At 34.2% G+C, this 16,596-nt stretch overlaps 3 protein-coding genes across 4 annotated transcripts; all 3 read right to left on the minus strand.

Annotated features, from left to right (window-relative positions):
* Positions 1–3,414, minus strand: LOC128633090 (lactose-binding lectin l-2). Its single transcript, XM_053681799.1, has 9 exons — positions 3,325–3,414; positions 3,153–3,232; positions 2,891–2,914; positions 2,756–2,782; positions 2,491–2,609; positions 1,389–1,523; positions 951–1,059; positions 225–781; positions 1–109 (listed from the first exon to the last, which is right to left on the minus strand). The coding sequence occupies exons 2-8, from the start codon at positions 3,211–3,213 to the stop codon at positions 711–713; spliced, it is 546 nt and encodes a 181-aa protein (XP_053537774.1). The 5' UTR covers positions 3,214–3,232; positions 3,325–3,414; the 3' UTR covers positions 1–109; positions 225–710.
* Positions 3,415–5,864: 2,450 nt separating this feature from the next.
* Positions 5,865–9,296, minus strand: LOC128633089 (lactose-binding lectin l-2-like). Its single transcript, XM_053681798.1, has 9 exons — positions 9,187–9,296; positions 9,015–9,094; positions 8,753–8,776; positions 8,618–8,644; positions 8,353–8,471; positions 7,251–7,385; positions 6,813–6,921; positions 6,089–6,644; positions 5,865–5,973 (listed from the first exon to the last, which is right to left on the minus strand). The coding sequence occupies exons 2-8, from the start codon at positions 9,073–9,075 to the stop codon at positions 6,550–6,552; spliced, it is 570 nt and encodes a 189-aa protein (XP_053537773.1). The 5' UTR covers positions 9,076–9,094; positions 9,187–9,296; the 3' UTR covers positions 5,865–5,973; positions 6,089–6,549.
* A 2,635-nt stretch (positions 9,297–11,931) lies between these two features.
* Positions 11,932–15,168, minus strand: LOC108261918 (lactose-binding lectin l-2). Of its 2 annotated transcripts, XM_053681882.1 has the most exons (8): positions 15,026–15,168; positions 14,854–14,933; positions 14,592–14,615; positions 14,457–14,483; positions 14,192–14,310; positions 13,095–13,229; positions 12,657–12,765; positions 11,932–12,488 (listed from the first exon to the last, which is right to left on the minus strand). In XM_053681882.1, the coding sequence occupies exons 2-8, from the start codon at positions 14,912–14,914 to the stop codon at positions 12,418–12,420; spliced, it is 546 nt and encodes a 181-aa protein (XP_053537857.1). In that variant the 5' UTR covers positions 14,915–14,933; positions 15,026–15,168; the 3' UTR covers positions 11,932–12,417. The 2 variants fall into 2 exon arrangements, with proteins under 2 accessions (XP_053537857.1, XP_053537856.1); XM_053681881.1 differs by lacking the exon at positions 15,026–15,168 and having other exon boundaries at positions 14,854–14,956.
* Positions 15,169–16,596: the final 1,428 nt, after the last annotated feature.

Consider the following 16,596-nt stretch of genomic DNA (forward strand, 5'->3'; position numbering starts at 1 on the left):
TGCCGTAGTTCATATGCACACAACACTCTCCAAGGAGATGATTTGGTTCTCTTGGGTTCCACTTGGTGTAAATCAATTTGGTGCCATCGGACCAAAACCACTTATTTTTCTGGAAGTATGAACAGTGGACCGTCCATTACAGGCTATAATACTTGATAAAAATGCGATATTTCCTTCATCTGACTATGTTTAATTTAAAAAATGTTGCTTGATACTGAGCGAACCTTCTGACAGCTAGAAAGGCCGATCCATGTTGGATTCTCCGCGGAGTCATGAGTACGGATAAGGGCCTTGGACATTCGATACTCGTTTTCACTGTGTATTCCTTTATATTAATTATCACCTATGTAACAATTTTAATAAAATATTGCCAATTTTAGACATTGCAGTAGAATATACTAGCTACTAATAAATCCTCCAACTCAGTGATGTAACATTCTATTATGGTGACATTATAGACTACTCCTACCATAATATCATGTTGGCATTATTGTATCTGAAATGCTAATACCAGAGATGATAACTGTACTGTATATGAAATAATTTCATAAAGACATTTAAGATCTTATTTTAATTATTATTTATTTTTTATTATCCGTATTGTTCAAATTTCCTTAAGATTTTACAGTGTGTTTTCACAAATGTATTTGTGCCATCTTAGGACAAGGAAATGTATTTTTTTACATCACAATACAGATGAGGTCAGAGTTTCAGTTAAATTTCTTGGCACACAGAAAAGGAAACTTCTGATCACATGGAATGTCATTCCAGTCCCGCTGCGCTGCAGACAGAAATAAATATTAAAATGATTAAATAATGTTGTGAAAAAATCCATTTGAAACACCAAACACTGAAGTTCATTGAAGGTGCATTAAAACAAAAAACAAAAACAAAAAAACAAAAAAAACAGACAAACAACACAGCTACATGAGGTTTCTAGACCCACTTACTGCCCCAGTTCATATGCACACAGCACTCTCCGTTTCGAAAATTTGGCTCATTTGGATTCCACTTGGTGAACGTCACTTTGGTGCCATCAGACCAAAACCACTCATTCCTCTGCAATGTTATAAAGGGACCGTTTATTAGTAGAGATAGAACAAATCCGATACCCAAATGATTTCTGTGAAAACATACTGGACATCAGATCCCGTAACAACTGGAACTGAACACGGAAAAGGAACTAGAAATGTATACATATAAAGAGCCTTGAGTTATTCTTTTGTTACGATTGGTTTTACTATAATAATACTTTAAACTTTATTATATTTACAATCCTCATCCAAACAAGTGTTTTTTGCATGAAGCACCATGAAGTGCGTCAGTTAAAAAAAAATACATAACTTGTGAAAGCTTTAAACGTACAAGCTTTATCAACATTATTTTACCTTCTGACAGTTAGACAGGCCAATCCAAGTTGGGGGCTCCACGGGGTCAAATGCACGGATAAGGGCCTTGGCCATCAGATAGTCGTTCTGACTGTGCACTGACATCAAGTTTGCGTTTAATTTCAGACAGTGTTTCTAGAAAGGAGAGAAGACTCATTGGCATCACTGCACATTCAATAACTGCGCTTATTATGAGTAATTCTCCTATTAATATACTCTATTTCCATATTCAAAGCCTACACGAAGCTGCATAATTTATTTCATAGTTCACTCTAAAACCCAATGAATGTATCTACATTTATGATATTACTTCTTCTTCTGCAGGCTAAAGTCTAACACAGTATATGAAATAGTATGAAATACGACAACTGCAATGGATTATACTTTGTGAAGTAGATTTAAATTTAATTATTCATTAATCATTATTCATTACACACAATCATCCATAATAATTATTGACCTGAATTCCCTTTTAAATAATTTAAACATTGGCCTATCTGTTGAAATTAAGTGCAAATCCACCTTTGCCAGCCTCCCTGAGAATATTACAGAGTGTTCTAGGGACAATCCCAGAAAGTTTGTCTTATACAAACTAAAAAATCCCTAATTGGCAAACCTCCTGTTATGAGACTGTAAGTGAATGTTATGGGAACATTCCCGGAATGCTAGGTTGTAGTTGCAAATAATAATACCAGGTAATACTTAAATAATAGTAAGTAACAGCAATCTTTGGCGAATGTTCCATGCCAGATGTCATATGACCATAATCATAAAAGAACACTGTGTTTTAAAGTTCAGAATATTTTGGGAACAGTGCTGACTTTATTAACAATAACAGAATGACCCCTGTACAGTACGTTAAGAAAATGGCTAACAAAAACATTAACAAAGGAGAACTAAATGCTAATGTTAGGGATATGCTCTCTGTTTGCAGGGTCAATAAATTAACAGTGAATACTTAATATCTAAAAAAAACAAAAAACAACAACAACAAAAAAAACTATTGTTCAAATTAAATCTGAGTTTCATCACAATGAAAATTTCAAAAATTCCTGCCTAATAACAATAAATATGAATACAGTTGAATTGAAATTAATTGAACCTCAGCAGAAGCCCAGTCCATGTTTGAGCTGTGATAACTGTAGCAATATCCATTATATTTCACCCAGCCCAATGGACAGCATCCCAGGCATGGCATCACTCCAGTTTGCTTCATGGCTTCTGAAAAGGAAATACACAAAGAGAGTAGCTTATTTATAACTTCAGGTGTAGGAAATTATAATATTTGAATTAAAAAGTCAGTACCGAGTACTGAGTACCGAGTACTCTTTAAATAATGTTGCTGATTTGTGCAAGTTTGTAGTTACCTTGTACAAGCTGATCAAAATAACCCGCTATAAAAAATGAAAAAGAGAGGAGAAAAAAAAGAGACGTGTTAGTAGTGCTGGTGGCTATAACGACTCTTTTACTGATTATTTTCAAGGCGTTCATTTGATTATTACCTGAAAGAGGATTCTCCACATCAGCTTACATGGAGAGAAAACATTATTTTTAGTACATGCGTCTATGTTTATTAATTTGAATGACAAAGTAAGGTTGCAATATTAAAAACACAATTTTAAGAATCACTAGCCCGAGCTATTGCACATGATATTTTCTTTAACAGCTACACAAATGTCATGAATGCACAAGAATACTATAACTACATATTTTAACTAGTTATGGACAGGTTTGAAAAGCTTTAACTGTATTAATCTTAGTTACCAGAAGCTGCTGCTGCAAGGGCGAGAATAAGAAGCAAAACCACTTCAGTCTGACGAGCCATAACTCTAGTCTTTCATGCACTAAAAGAAAAGCATTCATTAATTAAATTACATTCAGTAAATAAACCTGGGACAGGTAACAATCCTTAAAAGTTCCTTAAAATTACACTTACCTCAAATCAGGAGACACTTTTTGCTTGATATAAAACATGAGTGAAGTGATGGTGCTTATATAGTAATGGGAACCCCTGTCACCACCACTACCAAAATAAAATGTTGATCTGAGGCTAACACCTAAGAAGGTCATGTCATGTCACTTAGACCAGTACAGAATGTTTATCTGCATGCAGAGACACAAACATGTTCTTCTCTTCAAGGTTCATCCGCATATCTTATAAGACCCTGAAATAAAGCCTGTTTGAACTGCCTCAAACCGCTTCTCATCAGTACACAGAAGTATATCATGCTCTGCATTTCATATATATAATAATTGTTCAGCACAGGGGCCTCAGAGCGCTCTCATTATTCTATCCTGTGTTCTTCTATCCTGTACTAATCATCTTTCTGTAATAAACCTTTTTTCACCTCAGAGGACAACGTCTACGAGTGTTGTCTAATTTCCATGACACTTGTTATAGATCTCCTTGTCAAAACTTTCTGGCTTCATCTGACCCCACCCTGTCTAAACTATCTAAACTCTACAGTTTCAGAAGGGACACAGATATCATCCCACAGTGGTATGCATCACCGCCAAAGCACAATCCAACTCACTAAGAAAGTGAAGGCATGCCTCTAAATACAAGGCCAGATTTACTGTGAAAACCTTCCAGTTTATTTGTATTATCTAACAGTTATACATAACTGATCCGCCAAGACTAATTTCCATTCCTTCATGAACCATGATCTGCTTTTTCAGATGCCTAGGCTAGTAATTTCTCCACATCTAAATAACTTTCAGATCTACTTTTTGAATATACAATCTGACAGATTAAAAGATGCTCCCAGTAACATTAAATACACGGATTATAAATAAAAGTATTTATATCTTTAATGATACTTATCCAGAAACGGAATATATATATATATATATATATATATATATATATATATATATATATATATATATATATATATATATATATATATAAATCATGCACAATACAACATAGTACCGGGACAAACAAATCTGTAATTATTAAAGTTATCTGTGCAATAAAGGTTCTTAACACTTACATCTTCTTGGATATCTTGATTGGATAATCCCTCTAATTTCTCCATTTGGGTATTAATAAAGTGTTATCTTATCTTATCTTATCGTATCTCAGGACTGTCAGTATGCCCTAGATGAACTTTTGGTCTTATTCTGAAATGATTACATGGCAAACAATACGCCAGAAAACAACAACAACCCCAGAACGTTTAATGCCAACTGTTAAAAGTTGTAACTATATATATATAAAAAAAAAACATAACCACTTCATATTGATGTCTTGTTAATAGCCTTGAAATAATCACTGATGGTTAAGCATTAAAGGTAGTTGTTGACATCATTCAGTCATGTTGTCTGGAACTTTATATAAGTGGACCCTAACAATGTTTAGTTGAATTCACCTGTTCTAAGAAATAATTGTCATTGAGTGGCTAAAAGATGTAGGTTTGCTGACATCTTTGTAACTGGCAACTTGATAATGATGGTCAGAATTTTCTGAACCTTTCTACTACAGGTTTTTTTTTTTTAAACCAAACCCAGAGGTAATGCAAACGTTTAAAACAGGCAAAAATCAAACTGTGTAAATGGTCACACTTCAATTTGTCGTCTAGGCAAATTATAGTTTGCGATGTTGTAATTTGATGATGGTCAAGTACTGGAGGGGAAGGTGGAGGTGATGTGTACACACACATATCCAGTGGAAGATTCTATAGTTACACTTTATCTGACAAGAAACTGGCAACACAATATAATTATAAAAAATGCTACCCTGGGACAGTGGTAAAGGATTGGTACCAGGCCTGCCACTACTGCAAAGTAGGGCCTTTCTCCAATTACTCTTTAAAAACTTAAATCATGGAGAAATAGACTGAATAAGTTCAGGGGCTTGGATACATATGATCATTTACATCATGTGTTGCAGTTGCATTTTTCTTCATTGAGAAGAAGAATGGTCAGCTTCATCTACGCATTGATTATAAAGGCTTAAACTACAGAACTGTCGAACACTGCGATTCATTCCTGCTACTTTCACAGTCTTTAGAACAGCTAATGGGGAAAGAAATATACCCAACACTGTACCTGAGATGTTCTCAACTGACATGCAAATGGAAAATGTGATTTCTGTGACCATTCTTTTCAAAATGATAACCATTTAATAAATAATTTCACAAACACCAAAGTCTAAAGATTTTTTTTATTGCTGACACTATGCTAACCTGGCACAGTGAGGATTTTGTAAATCCATCAGTGACAAGGAAAACTTAGTATAATAGTATTATAGTTGGTGAGGGGAAGCTGTGAGCATTTCAGTAAAGCTTCTTGGCACACACAAAGGGAAATTTCTTTTTACAGCGAATGTCATTCCAGTCCCTTTGTTCTACAGACACAGAAAAAAAAAAGATTTTAAAATGACATTTTAATAAAAAATCACACACTAAACCTGAATTTAGAAAATATTCTAAACACAATACAGCTACAAAAGAAATGTCTAAATCTGCTTACTGCCGTAGTTCATATGCACACAACACTCTCCAAGGAGATGATTTGGTTCTCTTGGGTTCCACTTGGTGTAAATCAATTTGGTGCCATCGGACCAAAACCACTTATTTTTCTGGAAGTATGAACAGTGGACCGTCCATTACAGGCTATAATACTTGATAAAAATGCGATATTTCCTTCATCTGACTATGTTTAATTTAAAAAATGTTGCTTGATACTGAGCGAACCTTCTGACAGCTAGAAAGGCCGATCCATGTTGGATTCTCCGCGGAGTCATGAGTACGGATAAGGGCCTTGGACATTCGATACTCGTTTTCACTGTGTATTCCTTTATATTAATTATCACCTATGTAACAATTTTAATAAAATATTGCCAATTTTAGACATTGCAGTAGAATATACTAGCTACTAATAAATCCTCCAACTCAGTGATGTAACATTCTATTATGGTGACATTATAGACTACTCCTACCATAATATCATGTTGGCATTATTGTATCTGAAATGCTAATACCAGAGATGATAACTGTACTGTATATGAAATAATTTCATAAAGACATTTAAGATCTTATTTTAATTATTATTTATTTTTTATTATCCGTATTGCTCAAATTTCCTTAAGATTTTACAGTGTGTTTTCACAAATGTATTTGTGCCATCTTAGGACAAGGAAATGTATTTTTTTACATCACATTACAGATGAGGTCAGAGTTTCAGTTAATTTCTTGGCACACAGAAAAGGAAACTTCTGATCACATGGAATGTCATTCCAGTCCCGCTGCGCTGCAGACAGAAATAAATATTAAAATGATTAAATAATGTTGTGAAAAAATCCATTTGAAACACCAAACACTGAAGTTCATTGAAGGTGCATTAAAACAAAAAACAAAAACAAAAAAACAAAAAAACAGACAAACAACACAGCTACATGAGGTTTCTAGACCCACTTACTGCCCCAGTTCATATGCACACAGCACTCTCCGTTTCGAAAATTTGGCTCATTTGGATTCCACTTGGTGAACGTCACTTTGGTGCCATCAGACCAAAACCACTCATTCCTCTGCAATGTTATAAAGGGACCGTTTATTAGTAGAGATAGAACAAATCCGATACCCAAATGATTTCTGTGAAAACATACTGGACATCAGATCCCGTAACAACTGGAACTGAACACGGAAAAGGAACTAGAAATGTATACATATAAAGAGCCTTGAGTTATTCTTTTGTTACGATTGGTTTTACTATAATAATACTTTAAACTTTATTATATTTACAATCCTCATCCAAACAAGTGTTTTTTGCATGAAGCACCATGAAGTGCGTCAGTTAAAAAAAAATACATAACTTGTGAAAGCTTTAAACGTACAAGCTTTATCAACATTATTTTACCTTCTGACAGTTAGACAGGCCAATCCAAGTTGGGGGCTCCACGGGGTCAAATGCACGGATAAGGGCCTTGGCCATCAGATAGTCGTTCTGACTGTGCACTGACATCAAGTTTGAGTTTAATTTCAGACAGTGTTTCTAGAAAGGAGAGAAGACTCATTGGCATCACTGCACATTCAATAACTGCGCTTATTATGAGTAATTCTCCTATTAATATACTCTATTTCCATATTCAAAGCCTACACGAAGCTGCAGAATTTATTTCATAGTTCACTCTAAAACCCAATGAATGTATCTACATTTATGATATTACTTCTTCTTCTGCAGGCTAAAGTCTAACACAGTATATGAAATAGTATGAAATACGACAACTGCAATGGATTATACTTTGTGAAGTAGATTTAAATTTAATTATTCATTAATCATTATTCATTACACACAATCATCCATAATAATTATTGACCTGAATTCCCTTTTAAATAATTTAAACATTGGCCTATCTGTTGAAATTAAGTGCAAATCCACCTTTGCCAGCCTCCCTGAGAATATTACAGAGTGTTCTAGGGACAATCCCAGAAAGTTTGTCTTATACAAACTAAAAAATCCCTAATTGGCAAACCTCCTGTTATGAGACTGTAAGTGAATGTTATGGGAACATTCCCGGAATGCTAGGTTGTAGTTGCAAATAATAATACCAGGTAATACTTAAATAATAGTAAGTAACAGCAATCTTTGGCAAATGTTCCATGCCAGATGTCATATGACCATAATCATAAAAGAACACTGTGTTTTAAAGTTCAGAATATTTTGGGAACAGTGCTGACTTTATTAACAATAACAGAATGACCCCTGTACAGTACGTTAAGAAAATGGCTAACAAAAACATTAACAAAGGAGAACTAAATGCTAATGTTAGGGATATGCTCTCTGTTTGCAGGGTCAATAAATTAACAGTGAATACTTAATATCTAAAAAAAACAAAAAACAACAACAACAAAAAAAACTATTGTTCAAATTAAATCTGAGTTTCATCACAATGAAAATTTCAAAAATTCCTGCCTAATAACAATAAATATGAATACAGTTGAATTGAAATTAATTGAACCTCAGCAGAAGCCCAGTCCATGTTTGAGCTGTGATAACTGTAGCAATATCCATTATATTTCACCCAGCCCAATGGACAGCATCCCAGGCATGGCATCACTCCAGTTTGCTTCATGGCTTCTGAAAAGGAAATACACAAAGAGAGTAGCTTATTTATAACTTCAGGTGTAGGAAATTATAATATTTGAATTAAAAAGTCAGTACCGAGTACTGAGTACCGAGTACTCTTTAAATAATGTTGCTGATTTGTGCAAGTTTGTAGTTACCTTGTACAAGCTGATCAAAATAACCCTCTAGAAAAAATGAAAAAGAGAGGAGAAAAAAAAGAGACGTGTTAGTAGTGCTGGTGGCTATAACGACTCTTTTACTGATTATTTTCAAGGCGTTCATTTGATTATTACCTGAAAGAGGATTCTCCACATCAGCTTACATGGAGAGAAAACATTATTTTTAGTACATGCGTCTATGTTTATTAATTTGAATGACAAAGTAAGGTTGCAATATTAAAAACACAATTTTAAGAATCACTAGCCCGAGCTTTTGCACATGATATTTTCTTTAACAGCTACACAAATGTCATGAATGCACAAGAATATTATAACTACATATTTTAACTAGTTATGGACAGGTTTGAAAAGCTTTAACTGTATTAATCTTAGTTACCAGAAGCTGCTGCTGCAAGGGCGAGAATAAGAAGCAAAACCACTTCAGTCTGACGAGCCATAACTCTAGTCTTTCATGCACTAAAAGAAAAGCATTCATTAATTAAATTACATTCAGTAAATAAACCTGGGACAGGTAACAATCCTTAAAAGTTCCTTAAAATTACACTTACCTCAAATCAGGAGACACTTTTTGCTTGATATAAAACATGAGTGAAGTGATGGTGCTTATATAGTAATGGGAACCCCTGTCACCACCACTACCAAAATAAAATGTTGATCTGAGGCTAACACCTAAGAAGGTCATGTCATGTCACTTAGACCAGTACAGAATGTTTATCTGCATGCAGAGACACAAACATGTTCTTCTCTTCAAGGTTCATCAGCATATCTTATAAGACCCTGAAATAAAGCCTGTTTGAACTGCCTCAAACCGCTTCTCATCAGTACACAGAAGTATATCATGCTCTGCATTTCATATATATAATAATTGTTCAGCACAGGGGCCTCAGAGCGCTCTCATTATTCTATCCTGTGTTCTTCTATCCTGTACTAATCATCTTTCTGTAATAAACCTTTTTTCACCTCAGAGGACAACGTCTACGAGTGTTGTCTAATTTCCATGACACTTGTTATAGATCTCCTTGTCAAAACTTTCTGGCTTCATCTGACCCCACCCTGTCTAAACTATCTAAACTCTACAGTTTCAGAAGGGACACAGATATCATCCCACAGTGGTATGCATCACCGCCAAAACACAATCCAACTCACTAAGAAAGTGAAGGCATGCCTCTAAATACAAGGCCAGATTTACTGTGAAAACCTTCCAGTTTATTTGTATTATCTAACAGTTATACATAACTGATCCGTCAAGACTAATTTCCATTCCTTCATGAACCATGATCTGCTTTTTCAGATGCCTAGGCTAGTAATTTCTCCACATCTAAATAACTTTCAGATCTACTTTTTGAATATACAATCTGACAGATTAAAAGATGCTCCCAGTAACATTAAATACACGGATTATAAATAAAAGTATTTATATCTTTAATGATACTTATCCAGAAACGGAATATATATATATATATATATATATATATATATATATATATATATATATATATATAAATCATGCACAATACAACATAGTACCGGGACAAACAAATCTGTAATTATTAAAGTTATCTGTGCAATAAAGGTTCTTAACACTTACATCTTCTTGGATATCTTGATTGGATAATCCCTCTAATTTCTCCATTTGGGTATTAATAAAGTGTTATCTTATCTTATCTTATCGTATCTCAGGACTGTCAGTATGCCCTAGATGAACTTTTGGTCTTATTCTGAAATGATTACATGGCAAACAATACGCCAGAAAACAACAACAACCCCAGAACGTTTAATGCCAACTGTTAAAAGTTGTAACTATATATATATAAAAAAAAAACATAACCACTTCATATTGATGTCTTGTTAATAGCCTTGAAATAATCACTGATGGTTAAGCATTAAAGGTAGTTGTTGACATCATTCAGTCATGTTGTCTGGAACTTTATATAAGTGGACCCTAACAATGTTTAGTTGAATTCACCTGTTCTAAGAAATAATTGTCATTGAGTGGCTAAAAGATGTAGGTTTGCTGACATCTTTGTAACTGGCAACTTGATAATGATGGTCAGAATTTTCTGAACCTTTCTACTACAGGTTTTTTTTTTTTAAACCAAACCCAGAGGTAATGCAAACGTTTAAAACAGGCAAAAATCAAACTGTGTAAATGGTCACACTTCAATTTGTCCTCTAGGCAAATTATAGTTTGCGAGGTTGTAATTTAATGATGGTCAAGTACTGGAGGGGAAGGTGGAGGTGATGTGTACACACACACATCCAGTGGAAGAGTCTATAGTTACACTTTATCTGACAAGAAACTGGCAACACAATATAAATATAAAAAATGCTACCCTGGGACAGTGGTAAAGGATTGGTACCAGGCCTGCCACTACTGCAAAGTAGGGCCTTTCTCCAATTACTCTTTAAAAACTTAAATCATGGAGAAATAGATTGAATAAGTTCAGGGGCTTGGATACATATGATCATTTACATCATGTGTTGCAGCTGCATTTTTCTTCATTGAGAAGAAGAATGGTCAGCTTCATCTACGCATTGATTATAAAGGCTTAAACTATAGAACTGTCGAACACTGCGATTCATTCCTGCTACTTTCACAGTCTTTAGAACAGCTAATGGGGAAAGAAATATACCCAACACTGTACTTGAGATGTTCTCAACTGACATGCAAATGGAAAATGTGATTTCTGTGACCATTCTTTTCAAAATGATAACCATTTAAGAAATAATTTCACAAACACCAAAGTCTAAAGATTTTTTTTATTGCTGACACTATGCTAAACTGGCACAGTGAGGATTTTGTAAATCCATCAGTGACAAGGAAAACTTAGTATAATAGTATTATAGTTGGTGAGGGGAAGCTGTGAGCATTTCAGTAAAGCTTCTTGGCACACACAAAGGGAAATTTCTTTTTACAGCGAATGTCATTCCAGTCCCTTTGTTCTACAGACACAGAAAAAAAAAAAGATTTTAAAATGACATTTTAATAAAAAATCACACACTAAACCTGAATTTAGAAAATATTCTAAACACAATACAGCTACAAAAGAAATGTCTAAATCTGCTTACTGCCGTAGTTCATATGCACACAACACTCTCCAAGGAGATGATTTGGTTCTCTTGGGTTCCACTTGGTGTAAATCAATTTGGTGCCATCGGACCAAAACCACTTATTTTTCTGGAAGTATGAACAGTGGACCGTCCATTACAGGCTATAATACTTGATAAAAATGCGATATTTCCTTCATCTGACTATGTTTAATTTAAAAAATGTTGCTTGATACTGAGCGAACCTTCTGACAGCTAGAAAGGCCGATCCATGTTGGATTCTCCGCGGAGTCATGAGTACGGATAAGGGCCTTGGCCATTCGATACTCGTTTTCACTGTGTATTCCTTTATATTAATTATCACCTATGTAACAATTTTAATAAAATATTGCCAATTTTAGACATTGCAGTAGAATATACTAGCTACTAATAAATCCTCCAACTCAGTGATGTAACATTCTATTATGGTGACATTATAGACTACTCCTACCATAATATCATGTTGGCATTATTGTATCTGAAATGCTAATACCAGAGATGATAACTGTACTGTATATGAAATAATTTCATAAAGACATTTAAGATCTTATTTTAATTATTATTTATTTTTTATTATCCGTATTGCTCAAATTTCCTTAAGATTTTACAGTGTGTTTTCACAAATGTATTTGTGCCATCTTAGGACAAGGAAATGTATTTTTTTACATCACATTACAGATGAGGTCAGAGTTTCAGTTAAATTTCTTGGCACACAGAAAAGGAAACTTCTGATCACATGGAATGTCATTCCAGTCCCGCTGCGCTGCAGACAGAAATAAATATTAAAATGATTAAATAATGTTGTGAAAAAATCCATTTGAAACACCAAACACTGAAGTTCATTGAAGGTGCATTAAAACAAAAAACAAAAACAAAAAAACAAAAAAACAGACAAACAACACAGCTACATGAGGTTTCTAGACCCACTTACTGCCCCAGTTCATATGCACACAGCACTCTCCGTTTAGAAAATTTGGCTCATTTGGATTCCACTTGGTGAACGTCACTTTGGTGCCATCAGACCAAAACCACTCATTCTTCTGCAATGTTATAAAGGGACCGTTTATTAGTAGAGATAGAACAAATCCGATACCCAAATGATTTCTGTGAAAACATACTGGATATCAGATCCCGTAACAACTGGAATTGAACACGGAAAAGGAACTAGAAATGTATACATATAAAGAGCCTTGAGTTATTCTTTTGTTATGATTGGTTTTACTATTATAATACTTTAAACTTTATTATATTTACAATCCTCATCCAAACAAGTGTTTTTTGCATGAAGCACCATGAAGTGCGTCAGTTAAAAAAAAATACATAACTTGTGAAAGCTTTAAACGTACAAGCTTTATCAACATTATTTTACCTTCTGACAGTTAGACAGGCCAATCCAAGTTGGGGGCTCCACGGGGTCAAATGCACGGATAAGGGCCTTGGCCATCAGATAGTCGTTCTGACTGTGCACTGACATCAAGTTTGAGTTTAATTTCAGACAGTGTTTCTAGAAAGGAGAGAAGACTCATTGGCATCACTGCACATTCAGTAACTGCGCTTATTATTAGTAATTCTCCTAATATACTCTATTTCCATATTCAAAGCCTACACGAAGCTGCAGAATTTATTTCATAGTTCACTCTAAAACCCAGTGAATGTATCTACATTTATGATATTACTTCTTCTTCTGCAGGCTAAAGTCTAACACAGTATATGAAATAGGTGTATACGACAACTGCAATGGATTATACTTTGTGAAGTAGATTTAAATTTAATTATTCATTAATCATTATTCATTACACACAATCATCAATAATAATTATTGACCTGAATTCCCTTTTAAATAATTTAAACATTGGCCTATCTGTTGAAATTAAGTGCAAATCCACCTTTGCCAGCCTCCCTGAGAATATTACAGCGTGTTCTAGGGACAATCCCAGAAAGTTTGTCTTATACAAACTAAAAAATCCCTATTTGGCAAACCTCCTGTTATGAGACTGTAAGTGAATGTTATGGGAACATTCCCGGAATGCTAGGTTGTAGTTGCAAATAATAATACCAGGTAATACTTAAATAATAGTAAGTAACAGCAATCTTTGGCGAATGTTCCATGCCAGATGTCATATGACCATAATCATAAAAGAACACTGTGTTTTAAAGTTCAGAATATTTTGGGAACAGTGCTGACTTTATTAACAATAACAGAATGACCCCTGTACAGTACGTTAAGAAAATGGCTAACAAAAACATTAACAAAGGAGAACTAAATGCTAATGTTAGGGATATGCTCTCTGTTTGCAGGGTCAATAAATTAACAGTGAATACTTAATATCTAAAAAAAACAAAAAACAACAACAACAAAAAAAACTATTGTTCAAATTAAATCTGAGTTTCATCACAATGAAAATTTCAAAAATTCCTGCCTAATAACAATAAATATGAATACAGTTGAATTGAAATTAATTGAACCTCAGCAGAAGCCCAGTCCATGTTTGAGCTGTGATAACTGTAGCAATATCCATTATATTTCACCCAGCCCAATGGACAGCATCCCAGGCATGGCATCACTCCAGTTTGCTTCATGGCTTCTGAAAAGGAAATACACAAAGAGAGTAGCTTATTTATAACTTCAGGTGTAGGAAATTATAATATTTGAATTAAAAAGTCAGTACCGAGTACTGAGTACCGAGTACTCTTTAAATAATGTTGCTGATTTGTGCAAGTTTGTAGTTACCTTGTACAAGCTGATCAAAATAACCCGCTATAAAAAATGAAAAAGAGAGGAGAAAAAAAAGAGACGTGTTAGTAGTGCTGGTGGCTATAACGACTCTTTTACTGATTATTTTCAAGGCGTTCATTTGATTATTACCTGAAAGAGGATTCTCCACATCAGCTTACATGGAGAGAAAACATTATTTTTAGTACATGCGTCTATGTTTATTAATTTGAATGACAAAGTAAGGTTGCAATATTAAAAACACAATTTTAAGAATCACTAGCCCGAGCTATTGCACATGATATTTTCTTTAACAGCTACACAAATGTCATGAATGCACAAGAATATTATAACTACATATTTTAACTAGTTATGGACAGGTTTGAAAAGCTTTAACTGTATTAATCTTAGTTACCAGAAGCTGCTGCTGCAAGGGCGAGAATAAGAAGCAAAACCACTTCAGTCTGACGAGCCATAACTCTAGTCTTTCATGCACTAAAAGAAAAGCATTCATTAATTAAATTACATTCAGTAAATAAACCTGGGACAGGTAACAATCCTTAAAAGTTCCTTAAAATTACACTTACCTCAAATCAGGAGACACTTTTTGCTTGATATAAAACATGAGTGAAGTGATGGTGCTTATATAGTAATGGGAACCCCTGTCACCACCACTACCAAAATAAAATGTTGATCTGAGGCTAACACCTAAGAAGGTCATGTCATGTCACTTAGACCAGTACAGAATGTTTATCTGCATGCAGAGACACAAACATGTTCTTCTCTTCAAGGTTCATCAGCATATCTTATAAGACCCTGAAATAAAGCCTGTTTGAACTGCCTCAAACCGCTTCTCATCAGTACACAGAAGTATATCATGCTCTGCATTTCATATATATAATAATTGTTCAGCACAGGGGCCTCAGAGCGCTCTCATTATTCTATCCTGTGTTCTTCTATCCTGTACTAATCATCTTTCTGTAATAAACCTTTTTTCACCTCAGAGGACAACGTCTACGAGTGTTGTCTAATTTCCATGACACTTGTTATAGATCTCCTTGTCAAAACTTTCTGGCTTCATCTGACCCCACCCTGTCTAAACTACCTAAACTCTACAGTTTCAGAAGGGACACAGATATCATCCCACAGTGGTATGCATCACCGCCAAAGCACAATCCAACTCACTAAGAAAGTGAAGGCATGCCTCTAAATACAAGGCCAGATTTACTGTGAAAACCTTCCAGTTTATTTGTATTATCTAACAGTTATACATAACTGATCCGCCAAGACTAATTTCCATTCCTTCATGAACCATGATCTGCTTTTTCAGATGCCTAGGCTAGTAATTTCTCCACATCTAAATAACTTTCAGATCTACTTTTTGAATATACAATCTGACAGATTAAAAGATGCTCCCAGTAACATTAAATACACGGATTATAAATAAAAGTATTTATATCTTTAATGATACTTATCCAGAAACGGAATATATATATATATATATATATATATATATATATATATATATATATATATATATATATATATATAAATCATGCACAATACAACATAGTACCGGGACAAACAAATCTGTAATTATTAAAGTTATCTGTGCAATAAAGGTTCTTAACACTTACATCTTCTTGGATATCTTGATTGGATAATCCCTCTAATTTCTCCATTTGGGTATTAATAAAGTGTTATCTTATCTTATCTTATCGTATCTCAGGACTGTCAGTATGCCCTAGATGAACTTTTGGTCTTATTCTGAAATGATTACATGGCAAACAATACGCCAGAAAACAACAACAACCCCAGAACGTTTAATGCCAACTGTTAAAAGTTGTAACTATATATATATAAAAAAAAAACATAACCACTTCATATTGATGTCTTGTTAATAGCCTTGAAATAATCACTGATGGTTAAGCATTAAAGGTAGTTGTTGACATCATTCAGTCATGTTGTCTGGAACTTTATATAAGTGGACCCTAACAATGTTTAGTTGAATTCACCTGTTCTAAGAAATAATTGTCATTGAGTGGCTAAAAGATGTAGGTTTGCTGACATCTTTGTAACTGGCAACTTGATAATGATGGTCAGAATTTTCTGAACCTTTCTACTACAGGTTTTTTTTTTTTTAAACCAAACCCAGAGG

Source organism: Ictalurus punctatus, chromosome 7 (genome assembly GCF_001660625.3).
Source record: "Ictalurus punctatus breed USDA103 chromosome 7, Coco_2.0, whole genome shotgun sequence".
Classification (NCBI taxonomy): domain Eukaryota; kingdom Metazoa; phylum Chordata; class Actinopteri; order Siluriformes; family Ictaluridae; genus Ictalurus; species Ictalurus punctatus.